Here is a 16,706-nt window from a genome sequence, read left to right on the forward strand (position 1 = left end):
CCAGACCTCAGCTTTTTCGTTTCAACCTCTTCTCCTAATCTCCTTAGCAAGTATTTTATTGAGTTCCTTCCTTATGTAACATTTAACAACTTTTCTGGTTTTTTAAATTCTATGCTTCCGCATGCCCACCTCCCCAGTACGGCAGTTGCTACTGCCATGCTCTGTCCCTGTATAGAACCTGAGGCTTGACACTTTGATTCCTTGAAGATTTACCAATTTTCTAAGGATATGTTCATCTCTGCCCTGGAAGTCGACCCTACACAAGGGTAGCTCCATTTGCATTTCACTTTCTTAACTTTGAGATAAAATGTTCTAAATTGGTGTAAGATTGCACTTTCTTAATGACTTCCTTTTCTCTCTTCTCTTTCATCTTGGAACAGGTCCAGGAGCAGGTGAAGTTGCTGGAGAAGCGTGTGGTGCACCTGGGTGTAGGAACTCCGGGAAGAATTAAAGAACTTGTTAAACAAGGTATGACAAGAGGGCAGTGATACTCTTGTCCAGGGCTGGGAGTTTGCCTTACCCACATGTTCGTCTCAGAAACTAAATTTAGGATATACAAAAACCAGACCTCTGTGTTAATTCAGGAATTGGAAACTCGGCCTTTAATCCCTGAAACCAACCAGCAAGTATAGCACAATAGGGAATGATAAGGACTGTGGCCAACTGAAGTACATGTGCCCACCTAAACAGAGTCAAATTCCAGCTGCTATAAGTAGGTTAGTGGATCCACATAGCCTTCATTCCACCAGTGTGCAGCCACTGCTTAAGTTGAGCAGTTCCCTCTCACTCCACTGAGTCTTGAGGAGACTCCCATTTTGAGGGCTGGTATACAAAACATACTAAAACAAAACGTAATTTCTATGAATGTAATGCAGGCATTCCACAATAGTTCTTCCCAAATGTGTTTCTCTTTTAGTGCTTTACAGAAAGTATTCTAGACAACATCCACTGGTGGGTTTTTATAGTTTGCCGACTTTCTCAAAGCCAGTAGCCTAAGAACCTGCTAACCTGCCGATTATCTTATTACCTCTTCTACCTACCAGGCAGATTGAATGATTTCTTTTCAATACTTATTTCCAAATTACTTATGTATTATATAATAGAGCTTTTTTTTAAAATAACTGTCTGGAGCTATTCTCAGATTGTTTTATATATCTAAAAGTAATGTGTTCATCAGTGTAGTAACTCATTATAGAGATGGTCATTTGCCAGGGAGCAACTAAAAGCTAAAACTATTGTTGTTTCTCTCCAGATGAAAATCATCCAGGGTTAGTTGAACCCACTATATGCAGAGTTTTGTACAAATACCAACAAGTAACAAATTTGGCTGCCCCTGACAAGGAAGGGAAACAACACTTTTGAGTTCCTACTTGTACGCGGTGCTATGCTTGGCACCCTTACATATGTTACCTCATTTAGCAGTCACAGCATCCTTACAGGCTAGCGTTTTTACTTCTTATGAGAGAAAACTGAAGCTCAGAGGGTTAATTTGCCCTCCCCAAGGTCTATCAGTCCAAGTTTTCCTGGTTCTAGAGCCTTTTCCCCTCAAGGAGCTCCTGATCCAGCTGAAGAACTAAGTGTACATAGACTGAGATCGATAGCATGAGGCAGTAAATGCCAAGAGCCAAATGAGCACTTCTAAGTCCTACAAGAGTTGAAATGAGAAAGAGATAGTTATGCTGGCCTGAATCTGCAGGGCAGGGTCTTTAACTGATCTTTGAAGTGTGGGGAGGATTGAAATAGGCCGAGAGGGTCAGAGGAAGCATTCATGAATGGGAGAACAGCCCAGTGAGATTCTCAGAAAGCAGGCACATACATATGGTGTATCACAAGGAATTCATGAGGAGGTAAAACAGTGTTGCAGTTAAGGGCCCCTGTGATGGACTCAGACCTCCAGATTCAAATCCCAGGTCTAGCAACTTACCAGCTCTGTGACCTTGGCAAGTTACTTAACCCTTCGCAGCCTGTTTCTTTGTGCGAACAACAGGGATAGTAATAGTAGCTACTTAAAGGTTTGTTATAAAAAAACGCCAATAAAGAGCTCAGCTCACTAAGTGTCACACCCCAAACACTGAACAAATATTAGTTATTTATTAAAGAGACCAACTTTCTTGCTTGGAGACTTCGTGGGCTATAGTAGCAGGTGATGTAACTGGAAAGAAATTTGAGGAAAGTCCTTGAACAGTAAGCCGAGGAGTTTGGATTTTTGTCTTGTGGACATCCTATGGCATTTGAAAGTTAAGGAACAGATGAGAGGCACCAAGGCCTTCTATGAGACACAGATTTGGGAGTAATTGGCTGGGTATCAGGAGAAGCTAAGGATGGACTCTCAGGTTGGTTCTTGCCTCCCTAATAGCTTTTAGCTAAAGATTCACCACCAGTGCCTCCTGGAATGCAGATTTTTTTGTGTGTCACCAGACTTCCCCAGCCCCCACCACATGCAACAGGATTACTCTTCTCTGTATTTAAAAGAAAGAGAGGAAGAGAAAAAGCAAAGCTATCCAGACTATTGAAATCAGATCTCTGGCCGGGCATGGTGGCTCACGCTTGTAATCCCAGCACTTTGGGAGGCCGAGGCGGGTGGATCACGAGGTCAGGAGATCGAGACCACGGTGAAACCCCATCTCTACTAAAAATACAAAAAAAAAAAATTAGCCAGGCGTGGTGGCGGGCGCCTGTAGTCCCAGCTACTCGGAGAGACTGAGGCAGGAGAATGGCGTGAACCCGGGAGGCGGAGCTTGCAGTGAGCCAAGATTGCGCCACTGCACTCCAGCCTGGGCGACAGAGCAAGACTCCATCTCAAAAAAAAAAAAAAAAAAAAAAAATCAGATCTCTACAGAGTTGTTAGACCTCAATATGAAGGCTTATTTCATATGGAAAAATCATTTAAAGGGTGACTTTTTTAAAATAGTAATGAAAATAATTTTTATATCTGATTCTAATTGGATGAATGGTTTCATATTCATTAACCACAGGTATTTGGCTACATACAAAGTGTTTAAAGAGAATAGTTCCAGCACCCTAAACGTGGAAAATCTAACAGTGACACCAATAGCACATATGTAGCTGTTTATGACTTAATAGGATGTTTATATGTTTGATCTATAAGGAGAATTTTCAGACATTGAAAGATATCCCATGATATTGGGATGTATACAATTACAAACAATTGCATTGTTTTAATTTAGTAATGAAGGGGATTTTCTGACTATAGGAGCCTTTGAAAATGCAAAAATATACAGAGAAGAAAACAAGTCACTTTAGAAGCAATCTCTTGTTAATAATGAATGTATTTCCTTTCAGTCTTTTTTCTATACATTTGTATGTTTATTTTTATACAACAGAGATTGATTATACTGCATCTCATAACTTTATAACCTACCTTTTTCACTTGCCATCTCTCATGAGGACTTCCTTTCCTTGTCATGAAGCATGTTTAATTTTTCATTTGTATAGCTACACTATTTACAATATTCTATTGTAAATTTATTTTTTTGCAATTCTATTGTGGTAGACTTTGGGTTGTTTCTAAATTTTTGCTATTATAAATAATGTGGCAATGATCATTTTTGCAAGTAGCTATGTTTATGTTTCTGATGCTTCACTGGGATATGTCATAGAAGGAAATTTATTTTATCAAACAAAAGCATTTTGGCCGGGCACCATGGCTCACGCCTATAATCCCGGCACTTTGGGATGCTGAGATGGGCAGATCACTTGAGGTCAGGAATTCGAGATCAAATAAAAGCATTTTGAAGCTGTTATAGTATTATGCTCAGTTTCATTCCAGAGAGGCTGTACCTATTTGCTTTCCTGCCAGCAGTTATATTAAGGGAAGACTGATGATCAACTCATTGCCTTTTCTAGTTCACTATTTTTATTTTAATTTTGCAGCGTTTTTAATAACAGGCATTTGAATTATAAAAAGCATGAACAAGTATTAGGGGCAAAGAGGAAAATATTTAAATACCACAGGGAAAAGCTGAGGGGAAGTGCCGCAGAAGAGGAAGGCTGCAGGTACTGTTAACACGAGAGACGTGGAACAGCTTGGAGCAGAGGCAAGAACTGACTGTATGCCCAACTGTGAGATATCAGAGGACTACACAATCCCTGAGGTCCCCCTCAGCCCTCACAGTCCATAATTGTCTTCTAGACAGACAGGAAAACAGAGAATGGAGTCATTAAGTGATTTACCAACCTCGTAGAAGGATTGCTAGAATAGAGCCTATTCATCTCAACTTCCTTTTCTGCCTAAAATGAACCACCCAGCCCTGTCCTCATCTTTCTCCCCACTCACCTCCTCAGAGCCATGCAGACTCCATGGACTCAACTCCTCTGAAAGGCAACTACCCCAAACTGCGGGATTCAGCTTAGCAAATCCCTGTCAGGAATGCGACTATAGCCTCTGGGGCTTCATGAAATGGAGGCCTGGCCAGCGTGTGAGCATTTGAGGAGCTTAGCAAGAGCAGCTTCTCTGCTTTCCTCAGGAGGAGTGATGAGATGATAAGAAGAGCAAGTCTCAGAGTGCTGCATTTGTTTTCCATCAGGGAAGGGCAGCACTTAATGTGCGGAGATTAGTTACTGGGGGAGAGGACAACATATGAGACAAAAAGTAACCCGGAGAATGAAAAATCATTTTAATAAGCTTATGTCATGAGGTCTTTACTGCAGCAACTCTCTCCCTGTCTCTTTCAGGTGGCCTTAATTTGAACCCCTTAAAATTTCTGGTTTTTGACTGGAACTGGAGAGATCAGAAGTTGAGGAGAATGATGGACATTCCCGAGGTACCACGTAACCAGCAGTTGCCTTTAATCATTTTTTCTCTTTTTGAACTTGGTTCAAACACAGTAATAAAGTCTTTGACATGAGGAGCCAGCACATTTTAGATTTTGAAATGATTTCTATCTTTTTTAACAACTCTGAGCTAACGATAATTATAGAGGCCACCTCGTCCCCTTACACATAATTGTATCCTTTCCATGTGTTTCATGGGAATCAGCTCTGTTGCTCCTTAAATGACCAATGGCCTCTCCTCACTAGGGACCATTTTGAGAAACAAGAAGATCTGAAGGACCTGCACTTTTCCTGTGCCTTTCTTTGTAGACACACTCGTCTTTGTCTTTCATTCTTATATGTGCACTTTTGGCTCGGGTTAGGGGAGCAGGGGTACAAACTTGCCTCTGCCAGCATCTCCACGTGGATTCCCAAGAACCCACTTACTTAATTTAGAAAGATATTTTGGTTTCATGAGGTGGGGAAATTTTTTGATGTCTCAGTTGATTAGAATTGAATGACTGAATGCCTTTATGGGCACAGTATTAGCTCATTATATATTTTTAAAAGCAATCCATTATCATCATAATGTCAAAAAATTACTTTGCCACCTACCACGCTATCATGGGGCTAATTTTTCAATCTAGCCTGATGCTTCACAGTAGCTGTTAGGAAAAAAAAATGGTTACCAGTCACTAACCAAGAACAAATCATGGCAGTAACTATCAAAGAGGCTTGGAAATACTCTTCCAAACATGCTGAATGAATTAATTTATCACATAAAGCTATATCTCCAGATTGACCAAACCTGATTATAATTGATCAGTGAGTTATTTCAGACATCAGCTTAGGTTAAAAAACAATTTGCTCAGTTACACACACACACATGCACACACACACACAGTCGTGCATTTTGTCCCCTGACTTGACTGGTTTCTTAAAACTGGTTTAACAAATTTGATATCAGGCATGAGGCCATAGTTGATTATTTCAGTTATAATATTAAATCTGACTAGTCTACTAAGTTTCTAATTCTAATGAGAAATGTCCAAAAACATGATGGTTATTTTTATTCTGTTGCTGTCATTCTTAGCAGTTATCCTAAGGCAATAAAATCCTATACTGAACTATTGTATATAATCTTGTTTACAGAAAGCACACTGTGGAGTCCTTGAAACACCTTTGTGTAGCATTTTATTTTGAATGGCTGCAAACAAAAGGGCACTTTAATGAAACTAATGTTTTATATAGTACCTCCTCCTTCATTTATATAAATATTTTAATTCTGCCAGGCATGGCGGCACACACCTGTAATCCTAGCCCTTTGGGAGGCCAAGGTGGGAGGATTACTTGAAGCCAGGAGTTCGAGACCAGCCTGGGCAACAAAGCAAGACCCTGTCTCTGCAAAACAATAATAATAATAGGCCAGGCACAGTGACTCACACCAGTAATTCCAGCACTTTGGGAGGCCAAGGCAGGCAGATCACTTGAGGCCAAGAGTTCAAGACCAGACTGGCCAACATGGCAAAACCCTGTCTCTACTAAAAATACAAAAATTAGCTAGGTATCATGGCAAACACCTCTAATCCTAGCTACTCAGAAGGCTGAAGCATGAGAATCACTTGAACCTGGGAGGCAGACATAGCAGTTAGCCGAGATCACGCCACTGCACTCCAGCATGGGCAACAGAATGGGACTCTGTCTCAAAATAATAATAATAATAATTTTAAAAATTTCAACTCTGAATCAAATGTATGTTAGAAGTTTTGCCCTCTCTGATTCTGGCCGTAACAGCTGGGTAAATATGAGGGAGTCCTGATGGTTGAATTTATTCACCAAGACCATTTTGGCTTGATCTTAATCTTTTTTCCCCCTTTTCTCTCATTTAGATAAGAAAGGAGGTATTCGAACTTCTGGAAATGGGAGTGCTCAGTCTGTGCAAGTCAGAATCTTTGAAACTGGGCCTTTTCTAAGTCCTAATGAAGACTTTTCTGTGTCCTAATGAAGATTCCAGTTTTCACAGTAGAAGTTGCATCTTATTTAATGACTCTGATACATTGCAAGCACTCAGTAAATATCAGCAAATATTTTATGTTAACTGTGTCAGCAGATGGATCACTGGAATGTGGGGATTCTGAAACAGAAATGAAACTGTCCTTTTGACAACTCTCTTATATAATAAAGTATCACCGGCTTGTGTATGATCCTTGTTGAGCAGACCGAGTTTTTCTGTCACCAACTGGCTTCTGATGTAACTGTGCAGGAGAAAGGAAAGAGCAGCTGGGTGACCTTAGGCAAGCCTAAGGTCTTGCCTCTCTGAGCCCCATCTCATCAGCTCAAAGTGAGAATGTCTCACAGCATTGTTGAGGATTCCAGGAGATGGTACATGGGGAGCAGATTTGTAAACTCTGAGGCATAGTCCCAGCAAAAAGGGTGGCAGGTATATTAGTCCATTCTCACATTGCTATAAAGAACTACCTGAGACTGGGTAGATGATTATAAAGAAAAGAGGTTTAATTGACTCACAGTTTCACAGGCTGTACAGGATGCATGGCTGAGAGGCCTCAGGAAACTTACAATCATGGCAGAAGGTGAAGGGGAAGCAAGCACATCTTCACATGGCAACAAGAGAGTGAAGGGGGAAATGCTACACACTTTTAAATGACTAGATCTTGTGAGAACTCACTCCCTATAATGAGAACAGCAGAATAGCAAGGGGGAAATCTGCCCCTATGATCCAGTCACCTTCTACCATGTCCCTCCCCCAACATTGGGAATTATAATTCAACCTAAGATGATTTGGGTGGAGACACAGAGCCAAACCATATCATTCCACCCCAGCCTCTTCCAAATTTCATGTCCTTCTCACATTTCAAAACACAATCATGCCTTCTCAACAGTCCCCCAAAGTCTTAAGTCATTCCAGCATTAACTCAAAAGTCCAACTCCAAAGTCTGATCTGAGACAAGGCAAGTTCCTTCCACCTATGAGCCTGTAAAATAAAAAACAAGTTAGTTACTTCCAAGATACAATGGAGGTATAGGTATTGGGTAAATGCTCCCATTCCAAGTGGGAGAAACTGGCCCAAAGGAGCTAAAGGCCCCATGCAAGTCCGAAACCCAGCAGGGCACTCATTGAATCTTAAAGCTCCAAAATAATCTTTGACTCCATGTCCCATATCCAGGCCACACTGATGCAAGTAGTGGGCTCCCAAGGCCTTAGGCAGCTCTGCCTGTGTGTGTGGCTCTGCAGGGTACAGTCCCCCTGGTTGCTTTCACAGGCTGGTGTTGAGTGCCTACAGTGTATCCAGGTACACAGTGTAAGCTGTCAGTGGATCTACCATTCTGGGGTCTGGAGGATGATGGCCCTCTTCTCACAGCTCCACTAGGCAGTGCCCCAGTGGGGACTCTGTGTAGGGGCTCCAACCCCACATTTCCCTTCTGCACTGCCCTAGTAGAGGCTCTCCATGAGGGCTTCACCCCCTGTTGCAGACTTCTGCCTGGACATCCAGGTGGGGGGTGGGGAGGGCTGCCACGAAGTTCTCTAAAGTGCCCTGGAGGCATTTTCTCCATTGTTTTGGCTATTAACATTCAGCTCCTCTTGTGCAAACTTCTGCAGCTAGCTTGAATTTCTCCCCAGAAAAGGTTTTTCTTTTGTACCACATGGTCAGGCTGCAAATTTTCAAGCTTTTATGCTCTGCTTTGCTTTTAAATATAAGTTCTGTTTGCTTATGCAAATGAGCATAAGCTTTTAGAAGCAGCCAGGCCACCTCTTGAACACTTTGCTGCTTAGAAATTTCTTCTGCCAGATACCCTAAGTCATCTCTCCCAAGTTCAAAGTTACACAGATCCCTAAAGCAGAGGCACAATGCCACCAGTCTCTTTGCTAAAGCATAGCAAAGTGACCTTTGCTCCAGTTCCTGATCAGTTCCTCATCTGCATCTGAGACCACCTCAGCCTGGACTTCATTGTCCATATCACTATCAGCATTTTGGTCAAAACTGTTCAACAAGTCTCTAGGAGGTTCCAAACATCCCTCATATTCCTGTCTTCTTCCTTCCAAACTGTTGCAACTTCTGCCCGTTACCCAGTTTCAAAGTTGCTTCCACATTTTTAGGCATCTTTATAGCAATGTCCCACTTCTCTGATACCAATTTTCTGTATTCTTCCATTTTTACACTGCTATGAAGAACTACCTGAGACTGGATAGTTTATAATGAGAAGAGGTTTAATTGACTTCCAATTTCACAGGCTGTATAGGAGGATGGCTGGGGAGGCCTCAGGAAATTTACAGTCATGGCAGAAGATGAAAGGGATGCAACCACGTCTTCATGTGGCAACAAGAGAGCGAGAGAGTGAAGGGGGAAGTGCTATACAGTTTTAAACAACCAGATCTCTTGAGAACTCACTATCATGAGAACAGCAAGGGGGAAATCTGCCCCCATGATCTAATCACCTCCCACCAGGTCCCTCCCCCAACATTGGGAATTACAATTCAACATGAAATTTGGGTGGGGACACAGAGTCAAACCACATCAGCAGGGTAGTGGTAGAAAGAGCATCAAGTGAATTTGGCCCTTTGTAAACATATAAAAAGACAACAATATAATAACAGCTGTCTTACTCATTAACTTTTTAAAACTTTCTATTTTGAAACTTCAGGCTTAATAGAAAAGTTTAAAAAATAGAGAATTCCCATATCCCCTTCCCTGAGGTTTCCCAGTGTTAATTTCTTGTATAACCATAAGTTATCAAAACTAAGAAGTCATCACTGGTACCATATAATTAACTAAACTACAGAGTTTATTTGGATTTCTCCAATTTTTCCACTAACGTCCTTGTTCTATTCCAGGATTCACTGCAGGATCCCACATTGCACTTACTTATAGTTGTTGTGTCTTTTTGGTTTCTTCAGACCAGTGACAGTTCCTCAATATTTCCCTGTCTTTCATGACCTTCACACTTTTGAAGAGTATCCACCATGTATTTTGTAGAATGTCCTTCAATTTGGATTTGTCTGTAATGTTCTCATGATTTGACTAAAGTTATGCATTTTTTGACCAGAATACCACAGACGTGAGTATGTCCTTCTGGATTTATTATATCAGGGGTACATAATGCTAATATGTCTTATTACCAGTGATGTCAACCTTGATCACCTGGTTAAGGTGGTATCTGCCAGTTTTTTCTATAAAGTTATTATTTTCCCTTTGTAATTAATATCTATTTTAGGGGAAATACTTTGAGGCTATACAAATATCTGTTTTTCCTCAAACTTTTGCCTGCTAATTCTAGCAAATATTGGTAGTTCTTGCCTGCGACAGCCATTACTGTAATGGTTTTTCTATTTTTCTCATTCCTTCGACATGTGCTACATTTATTACAGAATTCCTCTTTAAGAAAGAATTATCTCCTTTCCCCCATTTACTTGTTTGTTCAATTATTTATTTACATCAGTATGGACTCATTGATACTTATTTTATTCTATGAGTTATAAGGTAATAGTATTGTTTTTTATTTTGTTGCTCAAATTCACTTACTTTTCTTACTCATTTAAATAATGTTGATTGGTTACCCACTCTGTGCCAAGCACTGTGTTTACAACTTTCATTTATATATAAGCTGTAATGTTTAATCACTGAAATAGTCCCAAAAGAAAAAGTGTTATAAGTCACATTGTATAGACAATGAAACTAAATCTGAGAAGGGACATACACTAGTTTAAGTGGCAGAACCAGAAGTCAGACCCAGGTCTCCCATATCCACTTCAAGACACCCAACTTATCTGGAGACTCAAGCATATACAGCAAACAAGAGATAGGAAAGCAAACAGATGCCATTACTGATATTTAAAATTCTACATTCAAATTTTGTGAAATTGTAAATGAGCCTAACAAGCTAGCAAGTCAAAATCCAGGAAATCACACAGGCCTGCACACCAGCAACTTGTTGTTCATGCACCTTGCACCTCTGCGGCCCGAAAGCCACACACAGGGACTCAGAAAAGAGGAGTAGGTTCCAATCTCCAGGATTCCCACTAGAGCCCAATAAGTTAAAAGAAAAAACACTACCACAGAATGAACATTAAACTATCGCTAAACTTAACCCTATCATTTTCATCCCTTTAACCCTAAGAAGTGAGATATTCTTAGCCAAGGGTAAGAAAGAAAATGGACCACATACCTTCTCAATAGAGGCATTTAACTTCCTGTCAAGTGACATGTCTTAGATTAATGTGGAAAAAAAGCCATCAAGTATGATTGTAACAGAGGAGAGATTTGCAAATTAAGACATTGCAGTCTGTGCTGTCAGAATTCAGACCAATCTGCCAAGCTGCTATTAATTTGCCAAAATATGAGACTATCATGAATATTATATGTGTATATTCGTATAATGTATGTATATATTTAATATATATTTTTATATTTAGCATATATATTTTCATCCCAGCAGTTAATAGGAAAGACAATGAAGTATAAGGCAACTCCAAATATACAAATGTCTGCTAATGCCTGAGAAGGCTATCTACAGTGGTTAAGGAAAAATGAAGACAAGTTAGAAATCACTTTAAATTTTTTCTTTTTTTCTTTTTTTTTTTTTATTTTAAAGATGGGATATTGCTCTGTCTCCCAGGCTGACGTGCAGTGGTGCCATCATAGCTCACTGCAGCCTCAAACTCCTGGGCTCAAGTGATCCTCCTACCTCAGCTGGGTGTAATCCCAAAGTGCTGGGATTACAGGCATGAGCCACTGCACCTAGACTTTGAAATTTCTAGTGATACCACAATACAACAGCTGTTAACAAATTGTTGTATTGGTATCAATCCAGAACAGTGATTCTCAAACATGGGCAACAGAGGCCAGGGATGCAACTAAACATTTTACAATCTTACAGGACAGCCTTCACAACAAAGAAATATCTGGCCCAAGATGTCAGTAGTGCTGAGAAAAAGAACCCTGTTCTGGAAATATTGAAAGGCAATGCATATGAGGTATATTTGCACATTGAAAGTAGATTTATTTAGAAGAGAGGAATAGATGAATATAAAAGTACCTGGAGAATGTATATCTAGCTATCTATCAAGAATATTGTCCCAGAAATATTTGTACTTACTATCTGTGATGGCTAATTTTAATATGGCAACTTGGCTAGGCCATATGATACCCAGAAAGTTGGTTAAACATTATTCTGGGTGTTCTGTGATGGTATATTTGCATGAGATTAACATTTAAATGGGTAGACCTGAGCAAAGAGGATTGCCCTTCATAATGTGAGAGGGCCTTGTCCTGTCAGTTGAAGGCCTGAATAGAACAAAAGACTGACTCTCCCCAACCCCCCAAGAGAATTCTGCCTGACTGCCTTCTAACTGAAACATTGGCTCTTCCTGGTTCTGTGGCAGCCTGTTGGCCTCTAGACTTGAATTGGGACATCAGCTCTGCAGATTTTGGGCTTGTCAGCCCCATAATCATGTGAGCCAATTCCTTGTAATATACATATATGGTCATATAATCTCCTACTGGTTCTGTGTCTCTGGTGAACCCTGAGTAATACACTACCTGTGAAGCTCCTTTTAGTCTGGGATTCGAGTTAGTTGGTTTTGTTGTTTTATAAACAGTCTAAGAAATACTATTCTCATTGGTTTTTTGCTGTAATTACCCTCTTGCTAGGCATTATCTATGTGATATAATCCCATCCAATCCAATGTTGGAATAAGTATTTGAATCACAAACATACCCCAATGTTGTGTAGGTCAACCCTGGTCTTATAATCTAATCTCATAGCCTTTTACTGCCTTTTAAACCCAAGCTCTTGACCATGTTTATTTAGTAAAACAAATGGTAAATGTTAACTAGAAGTGTTCACTGCCATCTTCTCTCACAAGGCTGTCTGATACCAACAACTGTACTAGTTGCTACCTCCAAATTAGATTCAAATGTCATGCTGAAAATTTCCCGTTGGTATTTTGCTTTATATACAGTTTGTAAGTGGAAAGCTTTAACTCTGAACTGGAAACTTCCTAGTGTAAGCATTTGCATCAATTTTGTATTCTTTCAAACTAGGTACATTTGCCGAAGTCATTATTTTCTTTGATACAAAAATAGTCCAGGATGGCTTCTCTGACTAATGTAAATTAAAAGGGAAGATTAGAAATTCACATGCTCCCTAATTTTAAAAATTCTAATTCTAAATCCTAAATGCCAGTTTTAAAAGAAGTAATTATTAATTATTAATGGCCTAAGGAAAATAATGTTAGTGGATTTCTAACAAGGGAAGAAACCCAAAACCAGACCTAATACTGTACTTCAATATTGAACATCTCGTTGATTATCTTCCTCTTCCTTTGTCTTGCCTCATTTGGGCTACTCCAAAGCATGCACTTAAGAGAGGTTAGGAGGAGATGTTTTTAATCTACATTTTCTACTAGAGCCTTTTTTATGGGTAAAAAAAAATTGGAAGCTGCTGAGATGAGACATCTGTGTTCTACAATTCCCTGTTTGCTGCTCTCTTCCTCATTATCACAAATAGCAAAGTTAGCTATGATCTGAAAGCATTTTTCCAGTTTAGTTTATATTCATGTTAAGCGACAGCCACATTTGGAGAAAAGCTGACAGCCCTAACTTTTATTTTTTGTATTAATCTCCAAGGATTTAGGCAAGTTCCTAAAGATAAATCCATTTCCCCCTCTCAGGAAGGGCTTGCCTTAAATTACTCACCAAATCCCAGAAATAGCCCATCGTGATTGCTTCCTAGTGTCACCAGATGTTGGTTTCTGCAGACCTTTGCCGGGGACTATCCATCCTAGGCATGACATTTAGCACAAGAACCTTTTTGAGCCTAAGTCAGTTATACTCAGTAATGGCTGGTTGGAGAGAGCTGAGCTCCTGCTAAATACCAGGTCTGGTTAAGGAATAATCTGGGAAGCAGAAAGACTTTGCAACTTCAAAGGAAGGGTTCACATAATTCATTTCACATTACCATTATGTGGTATTACTATGAAGTAAAAATGTTCTAAATGTCCCAAAAGTATCTGAGTCACCTGCAGGACCAAAATGGAGGAGAGACCACAGCATTGCCTGTCCAGATTACCAGACAACTCTGCCCTGAAGCAGTAGGAGTTACCCGCCCACCGGCTATACTTCACGGCCAGGAGAGTTCTCTTTGTCTTTTTCGCAACAGGAATATTCTGCCTTTGTATGGGCATCATCCTTATATTGTCTGCAAGGAGCACTCAGGAAATAGAGGTTTGTCTCATCTTACGATCTGAATGCAGTTTCTGAGAATTTTCAGCTTTGGCACCATACATGAGAATGGTTAGTTTGAGAACACAGCCCCTCAAGAGGGTCTGGATAAGACGGGAACATCCCTGTTTCTGCTGGCAAGCACAGATGGTGACAGAGCCTGTGTAGAGTGGCTTTGTTCATCCCTGCTCCCTCTTGAGGGCAGTTACTCTCATGCCAGTGAGCTCAGACATATTTGTGTACAAGGGATTGACAAAGTTAGAAGCTTTTTTTTTTTTTTTTTTCCGAGACAGAGTCTTGCTCTGTCACCCAGGCTGCAGTGCAGTGGCACAACCTTGGCTCACTGCAACCTCCACCTCCTGGGTTCAAGCAATTCTACTGCCTCAGCCTCCCTAGTAGCTGGGATTACAGGCGCCTGCCACCACACCCAGCTAATTTTTTTGTATTTTTAATAGAGATGGGGTTTCACCATATTTGCCAGGCTGGTCTTGAACTCCTGACCTCATGATCTGCCCGCCTCGGCCTCCCAAAGTGCTGGGATTACAGGCGTGAGCCACCATGCCTGGCTGAAGCTTTTTTTTTTTATGCTGGCAGGGAAGAGAGCAAGTGACTAATAGGGGAAGAAGGAGAGTCAAGGCCACATGACTGCCAGAGACCCATGAGTCATATTGATAAAAAAAGCAAAGTGTCCAAGATACAGATCTTCAACATTGCCCCACTTTCAAGCATTGTGTCTTTCCCTTTGCAAATGATCTCCCTCTGAGATCCAGGAAAGACAAAAGCCCAAGTCTTTCTGGCATCTTAAGGATATTTAGCAAAGCTAAGTTCTACTCAGAGTGAGAAAAGCTGATGCTAAGGGCAGACCTCTCGGGCACAAGCCTTTTGCCAACTTAACAAGCTGTTGGAGGATGAGAATCCCCGAAGCTGGTCTAGAGAGGGAAGACAAGAGCTAGTCTAATGCTTGATTGGCCATGCCCATATTCAGTCTAATTATTAAGTATATGTTTCATCCATACCAACTCCAGGCAGATTTCTGGACATCCCAGACCGCATGAGCTCCACTCTGAAAGACGTAACCATGGAAAGCTGATCTATTCCCTCTCCCGACATGGCTACTGGCAAAATTAAGATTAAGGCCAAGTCTACCAACATTGGTTTAAAATTTATGAGTGTCGGCTGGGTACGGTGGCTCATGCCTGTAATCCCAGCACTTTGGGAGGCTAAGGCAGGCAGATCACCTGAGGTCAGGAGTTCGAGACCAGCCTGGCCAACTTGATGAAACCCTGTCTCTACTAAAAATACAAAAATTAGCCGGGCATGGTGGTGCATGCCTATAATTCCAGCTACTCAGGAGGCTGAGGCAGGAGAATCACTTGAACCTGGGAGGCAGAGGTTGCAATGAACAAAGATCACACCACTGCACTCCAGCCTGGGTGACACAGCGAGACTCCATCTCAAAATAAAATAAAATTTATGAGTGTCTGAAGGTGCCTAAGGGTTCTGTTGACTATGCAGATGAGTAAGATGAAGAAGAGTGGATTCATGCCCTCAATGAGCTGAGAACAGAATAGGTAAAATAGCATGCGGTAAGAACAGAGAGCTTAGCCATGGCTGGCTGTTCACTGCGTCACCACCCCCTTCCTTGCACATTGCCCGGTATGTGATAGGCACACACTTATTGAAAGAATGGACTAGGGCACATAGTGTGGAACCCAAAGAGGAAAATGTCTTTTCAGGCTCTACTCCTCCTCCCAAAGCACACTGCTCTGTTGCCTCTCTAACATTTTTTCTTCCCCACTTCCAGGTCCCACCGCTTATCTCCCTAGGAATTGAATGACAGCAAGACCTCCAGTGTTATATGTAAACTCCCACCAGGCTCCACCATGTGGCACAGGCAAAATGGCAGGAGATGAATCTTGCCTTGCTGAAGGGGATAGCAGAGGAATGGGCTTACAATGTTGATGTCCATTTCCACAGAGTTCATGCAATTTACTTTTCTACTTTCTTCCTCACCAATCCCTTTCGTTCTGGTTCTTCCTTCCATGTCATTCTTACTTCCTCCCTTGCAGCCCTGCCCCCCACCCACCCATTGTGGAGTGCAGCCTTCACTAAGAGGTACCCATGCATGAGAAGGTGACCTCATTCCATTACCAACTATTGGCCATGGCCACTCCACAAACAGAATGCTTTTATCTCATGAAATCTATGGGCATTTTCCAACTAACATTGTTTCTTTAGTTGCTTCAGATAGGATTGCTTCTGACACTTCACTTTTATACTCAAAAACCAGTGTTTCATTAAGCAGTGTATCATTGGGTGATAATATAGAGTGCACATTCCAGGCCAATGTGATCAGGCACAAACATCATAGAAAAGACTTCTGAGTTAGTCTTTCCTCTTTTCACTCAGCCCTGGGACACAAGGATGTGCTCTCTCTGCAGTTCACTTTAAACAAGAATAATTTCTGCCTCTCCAAAATTCTATGAGGAGCAGACTGTGATCTTTGCTCCATCTCATAGCTATTCATGTACAAGTCCACTCAAGTAGCAAACTGAGGATACTGTCATTGCATAGACAATAGATAAGGGATACTTTTTAGGCAAGAAAGCACCATAGATATCAACTACTCAAAAATTATTTGGTCATGAAATATTTTCTTGAGTACTACATTGATAAAACTCACAAGAGAAATTAA

The 16,706-nt window shown here is 41.0% G+C and overlaps 2 protein-coding genes and 1 long non-coding RNA gene across 19 annotated transcripts in view; 2 read left to right on the top strand and 1 right to left on the bottom strand.

The window, feature by feature from the left end:
• The window catches only part of CMSS1 (cms1 ribosomal small subunit homolog), a 368,700-nt gene extending 361,723 nt beyond the window's left edge, over positions 1-6,977 (top strand). For all 9 annotated transcript variants that reach the window (XM_055259951.2, XM_055259953.2, XM_055259954.2 and 6 more), the window contains 3 exons: positions 381-468; positions 4,696-4,784; positions 6,663-6,977. In XM_055259951.2, coding sequence (XP_055115926.2) covers positions 381-468; positions 4,696-4,784; positions 6,663-6,746 — 261 coding nt within the window. In that variant the 3' untranslated portion in view covers positions 6,747-6,977. The remainder of the gene's footprint in view (positions 1-380; positions 469-4,695; positions 4,785-6,662) is intronic.
• The window catches only part of LOC129471429 (uncharacterized), a 150,078-nt gene that overhangs the window by 55,669 nt on the left and 77,703 nt on the right, over positions 1-16,706 (bottom strand). The gene's annotated exons all lie outside the window — the stretch shown is intronic.
• LOC129471424 (cell cycle control protein 50C) overlaps positions 12,072-16,706 on the top strand; it is a 31,402-nt gene continuing 26,767 nt past the window's right edge. For 2 of the 4 annotated variants that reach the window (XM_063630588.1, XM_055259948.2), the window contains exons 1-2: positions 12,072-12,241; positions 13,798-14,014. In XM_063630588.1, coding sequence (XP_063486658.1) covers positions 13,967-14,014 — 48 coding nt within the window. In that variant the 5' untranslated portion in view covers positions 12,072-12,241; positions 13,798-13,966. The remainder of the gene's footprint in view (positions 12,242-13,797; positions 14,015-16,706) is intronic. The other 2 variants (XM_055259949.2, XM_055259947.2) reach the window with 1 other exon arrangement.

Source organism: Symphalangus syndactylus, chromosome 21 (assembly GCF_028878055.3).
Source record: "Symphalangus syndactylus isolate Jambi chromosome 21, NHGRI_mSymSyn1-v2.1_pri, whole genome shotgun sequence".
Classification (NCBI taxonomy): Eukaryota; Metazoa; Chordata; class Mammalia; order Primates; family Hylobatidae; genus Symphalangus; species Symphalangus syndactylus.